We start from the raw sequence: 11,749 nt of genomic DNA on the forward strand, positions 1-11,749 counted from the left end.
CAGATGCAGTTTTGTGGACCTTGGTCCTGTTTCCATGATCCAAACCGTCCTGGTTCAGACGTCTTCTAATTGTGCTGCCATGGACTTGTCATTGTCCTGCAGGTACTACCGGGACATCGCCAAGATGCCCAGCATCAGTGATCAGGACATGGACGCCTACCTGGTGGAGCAGTCCCGCCTCCATGGCACCGAGTTCAACACACTGAGCGCGCTCAGTGAGCTCTACTTCTACATCAACAAGTACAAGGAAGAGGTGAGGACGCCAGTGTCTTTAGTAGTTACCGAGTGAAATGCACCTTCTACAAATCCTAGAACCTTCATCCACCACCTTCTTCAGAGTACAATAAAGGTGGGGGAGCAGAGAAGTCCAGTGTGAAGTTAGGACACGACTGGTTTACTGGTTCTAAACATGTTCTGCAGCCAGACGTTACTGCTTCTAGAGCAGTGGTCTTCAACCCTGGTCCTCGAGATCTACTGTCCTGCATGTTTTAGATGCCACCCTTCAGCACACCGTGATACAAGGAGCTGTGTCAACAACAGAACTGTCCAGACCTTGATAACAAACTAATGAGGACCGTTAATTAGAATCAGGTGTGGTGAGGCCAGGAAATATCCAAAACATGCGGGAGAGTAGATCCTGAGGACCAGGGTTGGTGACCACTGTTCAAGAGTATTTGAAACATGTTCTGGAAGTAAGACCAAGTCTTTAGGACAGGTCAGGTCTTGAGAAGAGGACAAAAACTGTCTGTAAGTAGGATGGAGGATAGACTGGTTCAGTGATAGACTAGTTCCAGGGTAAACTGGTTTCAGCCCATACGAGGATTGTTGAACATCATTAAAAGCTTGTTTTCGGTCATGTAGGTTCTGTTTAGGTCCTGTTAGGTCCTTTTAGGTTCTGTTTAGGTTCTGTTTAGGTCCTGTTTAGGTTCTGTTTAGGTCCTGTTTAGGTTCTGCTTAGGTTCTGTTTAGGTTCTGTTTAGGTCCTGTTTAGGTTCTGTTTAGGTTCTGTTTAGGTTCTATTAGGTCCTGTTTAGGTTCTGCTTAGGTTCTGTTTAGGTTCTGTTTAGGTCCTGTTTAGGTCCTGTTTAGGTTCTGCTTAGGTTCTGCTTAGGTCCTGTTTAGGTTCTGCTTAGGTTCTGCTTAGGTCCTGTTTAGGTTCTGCTTAGGTTCTGTTTAGGTCCTTTTAGGTTCTGCTTAGGTTTTGCTTAGGTTCTGCCTAGGTTCTGTTTAGGTTCTGTTAGGTCCTGTTTAGGTTCTGCCTAGGTTCTGTTTAGGTTCTGTTAGGTTCTGCCTAGGTTCTGTTTAGGTTCTGTTAGGTCCTGTTTAGGTTCTGCCTAGGTTCTGTTTAGGTTCTGTTAGGTTCTGCTTAGGTTCTGCCTAGGTTCTGTTTAGGTTCTGCTTAGGTTCTGCTTAGGTTCTGCTTAGGTCCTGTTTAGGTTCTGCTTAGGTTCTGTTTAGGTCCTTTTAGGTTCTGCTTAGGTTTTGCTTAGGTTCTGCCTAGGTTCTGTTTAGGTTCTGTTAGGTTCTGCTTAGGTTTTGCTTAGGTTCTGCCTAGGTTCTGTTTAGGTTCTGTTAGGTCCTGTTTAGGTTCTGCCTAGGTTCTGTTTAGGTTCTGTTAGGTTTTGCTTAGGTTCTGTTTAGGTTCTGTTAGGTTCTGTTTAGGTTCTGCCTAGGTTCTGTTTAGGTTCTGTTAGGTTCTGCCTAGGTTCTGTTTAGGTTCTGTTTAGGTTCTGTTAGGTCCTTTTAGGTTCTGTTTAGGTCCTGTTAGGTCCTTTTAGGTTCTGTTTAGGTTCTGTTAGGTCCTTTTAGGTTCTGTTTAGGTCCTGTTTAGGTTCTGCTTAGGTTCTGTTTAGGTTCTGTTTAGGTTCTGTTTAGGTTCTGTTTAGGTCCTGTTTAGGTTCTGCTTAGGTTCTGTTTAGGTCCTGTTTAGGTTCTGTTTAGGTCCTTTTAGGTTCTGCTTAGGTTCTGTTTAGGTTCTGTTTAGGTCCTGTTTAGGTTCTGCTTAGGTTCTGTTTAGGTTCTGTTTAGGTTCTGTTTAGGTCCTGTTTAGGTCCTGTTTAGGTTCTGTTTAGGTTCTGCTTAGGTTCTGCTTAGGTCCTGTTTAGGTTCTGCTTAGGTTCTGCTTAGGTCCTGTTTAGGTTCTGCCTAGGTTCTGTTTAGGTTCTGTTAGGTTCTGCTTAGGTTTTGCTTAGGTTCTGCTTAGGTTCTGTTTAGGTTCTGTTTAGGTTCTGTTTAGGTTCTGTTAGGTTCTGTTTAGGTCCTGTTTAGGTTCTGCCTAGGTTCTGTTTAGGTTCTGTTTAGGTTCTGCTTAGGTTTTGCTTAGGTTCTGCCTAGGTTCTGTTAGGTTCTGTTTAGGTTCTGCCTAGGTTCTGTTTAGGTTCTGTTAGGTTCTGCCTAGGTTCTGTTTAGGTTCTGTTAGGTCCTTTTAGGTTCTGTTTAGGTTCTGTTTAGGTTCTGTTAGGTTCTGTTTAGGTTCTGTTAGGTTCTGTTTAGGTCCTGTTTAGGTTCTGTTAGGTTCTGTTTAGGTTCTGTTAGGTTCTGTTTAGGTCCTGTTTAGGTTCTGCCTAGGTTCTGTTTAGGTTCTGTTAGGTTCTGTTTAGGTTCTGTTAGGTTCTGCCTAGGTTCTGTTTAGGTTCTGCCTAGGTTCTGTTTAGGTTCTGTTAGGTTCTGCCTAGGTTCTGTTTAGGTTCTGTTTAGGTTCTGTTAGGTCCTTTTAGGTTCTGTTTAGGTTCTGTTAGGTTCTGCCTAGGTTCTGTTTAGGTTCTGTTTAGGTTCTGTTAGGTCCTTTTAGGTTCTGTTTAGGTTCTGTTTAGGTTCTGTTAGGTCCTTTTAGGTTCTGTTTAGGTTCTGCCTAGGTTCTGTTTAGGTTCTGTTTAGGTCCTGCTTAGGTCCTGTTTAGGTTCTGTTAGGTCCTTTTAGGTTCTGTTTGGGTTCTATTAGGTTCTGTTTAGGTCCTGTTTAGGTCCAGACGAAACCTTCAGCACAGAAATGACATCTGGTTTGTGGCACTTTTTGAACTTACGAGATTCGCAAACAACAGAAGTTGTTTCTAGGCTTGTATAAAGGGACTGTTGTGTTGGGTGGGAAAGGAACAAAAAATAAATAAATCTAGCACTGGCATGGCAGCAACTGTGTCCAACTGGACTGACAGCAGTCTGACCAGCACTGATCCAGCTGGACCCTCCTATGGGATTTCTTGCTTGTGTTGTTCTCTCAGATGTAAGTTGCTTTGGATAAAAGCGTCTGCTAAATTACAATAGTAGTAGTAGTAGTAGTAGTAGTAGTAGTACCAGTAGTAGTAGTAGTAGTAGTACCAGTAGTAGCAGTAGTAGTACCAGTAGTAGTAGTAGTAGTAGTAGTACCAGTAGTAGTAGTAGTAGTAGTACCAGTAGTAGTAGTAGTAGTAGTACCAGTAGTAGTAGTACCAGTAGTAGTAGTACCAGTAGTAGTAGTACCAGTAGTAGTAGTAGTAGTACCAGTAGTAGTAGTAGTAGTAGTACCAGTAGTAGTAGTAGTAGTAGTAGTACTACCAGTAGTAGTAGTAGTACCAGTAGTAGTAGTAGTAGTACCAGTAGTAGTAGTAGTAGTAGTAGTACCAGTAGTAGTAGTAGTAGTAGTACCAGTAGTAGTAGTAGTAGTACCAGTAGTAGTACCAGTAGTAGTAGTAGTAGTAGTAGTACCAGTAGTAGTAGTAGTAGTAGTAGTACCAGTAGTAGTACCAGTACCAGTAGTAGTAGTAGTAGTACCAGTAGTAGTAGTAGTAGTACCAGTAGTAGTAGTAGTAGTAGTAGTAGTAGTACCAGTAGTAGTAGTAGTACCAGTAGTAGTAGTAGTAGTAGTAGTAGTAGTAGTAGTACCAGTAGTAGTAGTAGTACCAGTAGTAGTAGTAGTAGTAGTAGTACCAGTAGTAGTAGTAGTAGTACCAGTAGTAGTAGTAGTAGTACCAGTAGTAGTAGTAGTAGTACCAGTAGTAGTAGTAGTAGTAGTACCAGTAGTAGTAGCAGTAGTACCAGTAGTAGTAGTAGTAGTATTAATAGTAGTAGTACCAGTAGTAGTAGTAGTAGTAGTAGTAGTAGTATTAATAGTAGTAGTACCAGTAGTAGTAGTAGTACCAGTAGTAGTAGTAGTAGTAGTAGTACCAGTAGTAGTAGTAGTAGTACCAGTAGTAGTAGTAGTAGTACCAGTACCAGTAGTAGTAGTAGTAGTACCAGTAGTAGTAGTAGTAGTACCAGTAGTAGTAGTAGTAGTACCAGTAGTAGTAGTAGTAGTAGTAGTAGTAGCAGTAGTAGTAATAGTACCAGTAGTAGCAGTAGTTGGGGGTTGTTAATGTCTCGGCTCAGGACTGACTCTTTCCCGCCCGTCTCTGCTCCAGATCCTGACGGCGTTGGACCGCGACGGCTACTGCCGCAAACACAAACTGAGGCACAAACTGGAGCAAGCCATCAACCTGATGTCTGGCAGCAGCTGAGACGAGGAGAAGGACGGATGGATGGACGGATGGACCGAAGGGGGATGGGAGGAAGAACGGGGGAGGGGGAAGTGAAGGCATTTTGTTTTTCTGAACTGTCTAAAGAGACAGCTTCGCCTACGCCATCAATCAATCAATCTATCTCTTGCGTATTTGCGGGTTGATGGATTGATTGGTTGGACGACTGGCTGGTCGGGGCCCTAAAGACACCTCCACCTGGTGGACTTTGGGGTAAGAAAGTTTCCATGAAAAGTGGAAACCTTTACAGCAGGGCTTCAGCCGGACAAATCAACGAACATTCAAGAAGCATCCGTCAATTTGGATTTAACTTTCCAGAGATCGAAGCGAGTGGGCGTGGCTGTGAAACTAAAGACAGAGTCGAGTTTCAGCTAGCCAGGACGGGCCGTGAGGACGAACCGAACCGTCTTCAGGATTCCTCTGAACTTTTGTAGTTTCCATCAAAGCTGTGAACTTCACCCTGAGAGGCTTGTTTGGTTCTGCAAGACGTGCAAGGAACGCCGAAGGTCTCAAGTCTGGATTGGTCCAGGCTACATATCTGCAGGTCACGTCAAGGCCTGTCCCAGGAGCTCCAAGCCTCCTCAAGATGTTGTCACTTTGGACATTTGTCCTCGTCTTGAACCTTCAGCCTTGTCTGGAAGCATCCGGATCCTCTGCAACTAAATCAGGTCGAGACTCGAAGACGAAGGAAAAGGAAAAAAGGTCCTGGAAAGTCTCGTCCCCATGTGGACTATCTGAGTCTGCCTCGTTCGGATCCAAGAGGTTGTTTGAAGCTTTAATGAAGGAGGAGGCAAATGAACTGATGTCCCAAAAACGGAGGAGTTGACCTGAAATCAGGGTTGGGTCTGGGTCAAATCCAGGAGGATCTGGGGGGGAGGAGACGCTTCTTCGTTGCTCTTGTGAATAACCAAGCGAAGGTTTTTTCTCTGGACAATCACTCTGTACCACAGCACACTGAGCCTGATGCCTATGAACGACCACTTCCTGTGTCCATAAACGTCCCCCGGCCCTCTTCTCCTTCGCATCGTCAGACTTTCTTCTCCAGCTTTTCCCTGACCTGTTCCTTCGCTGCCCTACACTTTCTAGTGCCCCCGCCCCCCATAGCGGGCCAGCCATGCTGGCCCAGAAGACTCTTTAGTAACGTACTGCCCGACCAAGGAAGACTGTGGACCAGAAACGAGTAGAAACTAATGTCGTAATACGTTTGAATACATTCCAGCGCAGGCATGCAGGCAAGGCCTACACCAAACCGGACCCACTCGCAGATCTCGCAGATCCTCGAATGACAGACTCGTCATGTTTTTCAGGAGCAGAATGACCCGGGAACGGGGTTCTGGATTCAGCGGCGGCGCGACGCGGCGCTTCACCGTCCGACCTTGCACACACTGCACCACAGCCATGCTTTACCGCGCCACGCTCGGCGAGCCCGCAGACGGAAATACTGTGCCATGAAAGACCGGACCGGATCGCACCAGAACTGGGACGGACTCGGACCAAATCCAAAACCGCCTGGACCGGACTGAACAACTCTTTAGACTTGTGGCCATACTTGTAAACAAAAAAAAGGAAGAAAATAATAATGATGAAGTATAAAAGAACAAAAAAATATTGAAATGTAAACGTGTAATAAGAACTTTGTGGATTTGATCGTTTGAGTTTTAAAGAGCTGAACTTGTATAAAGCCGAACGTTGTTCTACATCACAGTCCGGAGGAGGACACGAGAGCTGGGAGACGGGAACGGATCGAGCAGGACCGGCCCGTCCGGATTGAGCCGTCTCTGCAACGTTCAGAGACAAACAAGCCATTCTGGGGTTTTTTTAATGAAAAGAACAGGAAAGTAGGGTGTGCAGGACGCGGGGCGGGTCCGGGTGGTGTCAGAGGGGTTGGGTACTGCTCTGGGTGGAGTGGCCGGCGGGCTTCACACTGATAGCGAACGCGCTGCTTGTAAACGCCACGGGCCAGAATGCAACGTTCAATGCAGCGTTCTCCAGATGGTGGACGACTCGCCGCCCGTCTCCCCACCTCAGCCGCTCCCCCCACACCTCAAAAAAGTCCGGCAGAACATTTCCACATCACTCAGCGGGCTCGTAGAAACCCCACAGATGTCGTTTCTGGCTCTTATCCTGACGTTTTGAGTCCTCACGGGGTTTCACTTTCAAATTCTGCTTTCCTGGTTCTGTGATTGGTTCTCTTCTGCTTCCATGAAACTGCCAAGCAAACAAACTGATCCCCCGGTCCACTAACCGGTCCACTAACCGGTCCACTAACCGGTTAACCAACTGGGCCACCAACAAAAATGCAATGTCCACAGAACTTTGAGTTTATATATATATTTATATATAACTAGCAGTTTTACCTAGGCAGAAATATACCGTCAGGAGGTTTCCCCAATGTTGGTGCTGCTCTGTGATTTTTAGTGTTCAAGTCCGGTTTCTGGAGAGAAAATTCAACATAACAATTTAATAGAAAATCTGATCTAAACTTATTTTAATTTTATTGATTTTAATGGGCAGCCAAATTTAACAAGAAAACTCCCGCACACCTTCTTCTCACCGTACACTTGTTTATTAGGCCAACGTTTCGATCATAGACCTTTTTCAAGGCATCCAAAACGTTGGCCTAATAAACAAGTGTACGGTGAGAAGAAGGTGTGCGGGAGTTTTCTTGTTAAATTTGGCTGCAGCTTTCCTCCTCCGCCGCACCTTTCTGCAAATCCGGTGTGTAAAAAGTTTTCCACTATTGATTTTAAAGAGAACATCCCAGATAGTAGCAGATGTTCGGCCCAAACTTGGCCCACATCCTCAGGTCTCTTTGACCCACATTTGTCTTTGACCGTGCCTGAAGTGGGCCACTTGTCCACCGGACACGGTCCAAGTCTTCTTTATCTCTGAGCTTTTGGGCCACAGCTGGCCTCCACAACACGTGATGCAGCCTAGGTCAACACTAGCTTGTGAAATTTGACCAACATCTGGCTCAAAAAAACATGGCAAAACCCAAGTTTGGCCCGATTCACCTACTGTGCCACGTCTGGCTCACATAGCTGGTGCCGTAACGGAACAATAGATGCCGAAGGTCGCCCAGATTAGGTCCAAATGAGTGTGCTATGTGGAACATTCGAACAGAATTACCTTGTTCTGTGTTCACCAGATCACAGAGACCAACATAACCAACCCCTGTCAGTCAGTTTTGGTCCGATATTGTGTCCTGAAGGGACCCGGTCAGATCTGCAGAGTTCTGTGACATCACAGACCCAGATCAGTTATCCTGCCCTCACTTCTTTACTTTCCTTCCCTACATGCTTCATTCACTGGTTTGATGCATGCCCTGCAGAGGAGGGGGCGGGGTCTAGTGTCCGACTCCACCCCTTAAAACCAGTTGCTGCGATCAGAACCGTAAAGACATGACTGGAAAAGGAGCTGTTGTACTGTAACTGTGGGATTCTTACCAAAACATGTCATCAAGACCTCAGGAAACTAGAAAGCTGTGAAAAAGGGCAGAACCTGATCCATGAAAGAGATCCTGGTAAACTGCAGGCGTTTTGCTGTTGAGAAGGCGTCCTGCTCACTACAGGTCACCCTGTAATGAAAGCGTTTGAGGGACTGGGTTTGACCCCATGATCTCTGCAGTGAAGTGGATGTGAAGGAGTCAGCTGTTTTATGTGGAAATGTTCTGCCCCGGCCGAAGCGTCTCTCCGGCTCTCTGTGATGCCATAAAACTACAAAGCACCTTTTTTTCATTTTTGCTGATGTTTCACTGTCATTTTGAGTCTTCGGGGCCAAAAGGACCTGAGTGAGGAGGAGGAGGAGGAGGAGGAGGAGGAGGAGGAGGAAGAGGAGTAGGGTCCTGATAAAAGACTGCCTTTTTAAGATGATTCGCTATAAAACAGGGAGGGAAGCCACTACCAACCAATACCACTGTTCCCCACCCTCCGTATGTGTGTGTATGTGTGTGTATGTGTGTGTGTCTGTGTGTGTTTGAGCTGCTGCTGCCGCCGTGGAAACCCAACCGTTAAATCGCTGATGGTATCTGCAGCTCATTTAGAAAATCTCTTTCTTTCAGGGTTTAAACGGTCTGATGTGTATCTCCCCACGTCTGCAATCAGATCGACTCTTTTTGTTTTAATTTAACTTAATCTGACCTTGTCGGTGCGTCAAGTTGAAGGAGGCAGTGAAGACAGGAAGGACTGAAAAGAGAGGGCAGGCTGATGCCTGGAGGAGTAGAACGGAGGAGGCATGAAGAAGAGGAGGTCAGACTCTCTGCACGTACTGGAGCGAGAGGAGGAAGAGGAGGATGGAGGGAGACGGAGCTGGAATACAGAGAGGGAGGACAGAGGGAGACTACTGATCAGGGAGGTAAAGATGGAGGCGCCCATCAAACCGGCCTAGGAGGGAGCGAAGAGGCGAAGGAGGAAGAGGGGGGCGGGAACATGAGGAGACCTGGCAGTTCGGAGATCAAGCTGTCCAGCTGGCAGGGCCTGTAATCATGGCCCACATCTGCATTTTCTTTGGACGGGGGGTCCTCCCATCACTTAGTGTCACCCGTGTTATGACATGTGGGCCACATCTGGTCCATAGAACCCGTCATAACCCGAGTTAGACTCAGCTGTTGACCTTCAGCCTACTGGCTCACGCAGCAGATGCCGTTTGACCTCATCTGAGCCACTTTTGATACATTTGACTCGGTTTTGTCACCAGGAGTCGGAATGTGGGCCCAACACGGCCAAACGGTGGAGAGCTGGGTTTAACCTGGTTGAGGACGTGACGTACGGACCGGAGAGAGTCCAGATGTGGGGAGTCATCTTTGATGAGGGTTACAATGAGGCCGGTCGGAGAAAAGGTTGTTCTGGTCCAGCTCTGACGGGCGTGTACCCGGTCGACGTTTACGTGGGCATTAGCGGGCTCGTAGGAGGGGTGGAGATAAGAACCTGCTGCCAGGAAATCTGATCTGTTCATTTTGAAGGAACGACCTGAAAATTAGTTACTAGATGAAATCGTTGAAATCGTCTAAACTAAATGGATCCACATCCTCGGGATCTTCTTTTAACTGGGAAGAAATCTGGCTCTGTAGTTGTTGTGTTGTCATGGTAACAAACACAAATGAAAACCAATCACATGACCTTGAAAACCTTCAGTCCACAGTTTCAGTTTAATGATGAGAGAGTGGTTTTCCACTGTGGCAGCAGGTGTGCGTGCATGCGTGTGTGTGCGTGTGCGTGTGTGTGTGTGCGTGCATGCGTGTGTGTATGTGTGCGTGTGCATGCGTGTGTGTGTGCATGCATGTGCGTGTGTGTGCGTGCGTGCGTGGGAGAGAGAACATTTAAACATCACGCCTGTCCTCTGAGTGCACGTGTGAAGCTGGGAGGAGCCTACGAGACTGAAGGACGTGAGGGGAGGATGTGGTCTAATTCCTGGAACAATAAGACAAAGCCAGCGGGGGATGGATGGACGTCACGTTTGAACACACACATTTTGGGATATTTATTATTTTCTTTTAATTTATTTCGATGATGGTTTCTATTTATTTCGGGAGGGTGTCCACAGGGCTCCTCGTTTGTACAGTCAAGGACGTGTCAAGGACGTGTCTCATCCATGTCCCGGCTGGGGAAGACCACCGAGCACCAACAGCTGAATCACTGGTCGCGTTTTATTCCTGGTTTCATTTGGTCAGTTGTTTCCTGTCCTCCACTTGATCGGTGACTCCTCTCAAGCCGGACCGATCAGATCAGAGCAGATCAGTGAAGGGAACCAGCAGAGGAACGGTGTTCTGTTGAGGACCAGCAGGCCCAGGGTGGTTTCTGACGGAGCTGGTCCAGTCACGGCTCATCCCCACTGGCTTCACCTCCACGGGGGCGTGGTCGTTGATCTGCCCCCCGGGCTGCAGAGGCTCGTCTCCATGACCTTAACTTAGTGGGAAATGGGTACCGATCAGTGGTAGGACGACGAGATGGAGGCTGTTCCACTTCTAGTTCTGTGTAAAAGTATCTCATTCGACGTTATTGATCATTGTGTGAATGTCAGAACTCTGTTATCGTCCGTGGGATCATCAATCGCAGGGAAAAAAGAAAATCAATCAGAATAAAGAGATTACAACGTAACTGAACCTGAACTAGGATTTATTAGCGGTAACATGCAGCAGAAGTTCAATAAACTCGTAAACTTGCACTGACCTCACATGAGTGGAGGCCCTGCCTCATCAGGCCCCTCCCCCACACACTCCGGATCAATGGTTGGTTGGTTGCTGCACGGACAGCGAATCCCAGCGGGAGTCATTGGATCATGAGATTCCCAACGAGCGGGGGGTCAAATGTCTTTATTGTACCATAATATAATTATTATTCTACAGTTCTGATTATTGTCAAAAATGTGCGCGGGGGCTTCTCGGCGGCTGCAGCATCACGATCCAAATTAACTTTATGTCTAAGCACTTTTCTGACGGAGTCCTGGGCGTCACACACACCCTTCAGGAATAAAGTTCTGGTTCTGGTCCCGCAGCTGCCGGCCCACAAGCCCCGCCCACGCTGGATCGTGTGTGTCATTTAAGGAGCAGATTGTTCATCCGGGTGGCGCTACAGGTGCTTTGGACGTCAGATCGGAGGCTTCTGAGAAGAAACCCGGGGCAGCAGTGAGCATGTGTGGGAACGTACAAGCAAAAATAACCGTCGAGCGAACCGAGGCGTGCATGACAAGTAAACTGGACGCTCGTCACTCTGACGTTACTCTGGTTAAAAGCTAAAACACATTTTCTCTGTTTTATCCTGTAAAAAAACAAAATCAAAAACTAAGATTGTTTGCAAAATGTCCACTTGTGCTGATTGTACTGAATCCTTGAATGTTAAACTTGATAAACTTGAGGCAAAGATGCAAAATTTAAACAGAAGAAACATGACTCCTCACTGCTCCCTCTCTGCTGTGCTGCAGCTCTGCCTCCCTGCTAGTAACCATGACAACTGTTGGCCTCTGGCTCTGATTGGCTGTTTCCACTCAGGCACAGCAGATTGTCGTGTTAGAAGCACCAGGCGAGTCCAGTTTAACTCCTGAACAAAGGCTGCAGGACAAAATCAGGAGCTGCGTGTCCACCAGGTCCCAGCCGTCTCTCTGCTGCCTGAACAAATGTGATTCGTGCAAAATGACCTCAGTGGAAGCCTCCGATCCGTCGCCTGCAGCGCCACAGCGCCGCCCTCATCACTCGGCCTGAAATCTTTTTCTCCCACTGAAAATGCTGAAACGTGTCGCCTTGATGCAGCGCTGTCCAGGATGTAGTCA

General features: G+C 47.1%; 1 protein-coding gene across 1 annotated transcript in view; it reads left to right on the forward strand.

Moving 5' to 3' along the window:
- plxna3 (plexin A3) overlaps window positions 1-6,167 on the forward strand; it is a 117,256-nt gene extending 111,089 nt beyond the window's left edge. Inside the window, exons 37-38 of the mRNA XM_061735689.1 lie at window positions 103-253; window positions 4,373-6,167. Of these exons, the coding sequence (XP_061591673.1) occupies window positions 103-253; window positions 4,373-4,468 (247 nt within the window). The 3' untranslated portion in view covers window positions 4,469-6,167. The remainder of the gene's footprint in view (window positions 1-102; window positions 254-4,372) is intronic.
- Window positions 6,168-11,749: the final 5,582 nt, after the last annotated feature.

The sequence above is a fragment of the Cololabis saira genome, chromosome 12 (genome assembly GCF_033807715.1).
Source record: "Cololabis saira isolate AMF1-May2022 chromosome 12, fColSai1.1, whole genome shotgun sequence".
Lineage (NCBI taxonomy): Eukaryota > Metazoa > Chordata > Actinopteri > Beloniformes > Belonidae > Cololabis > Cololabis saira.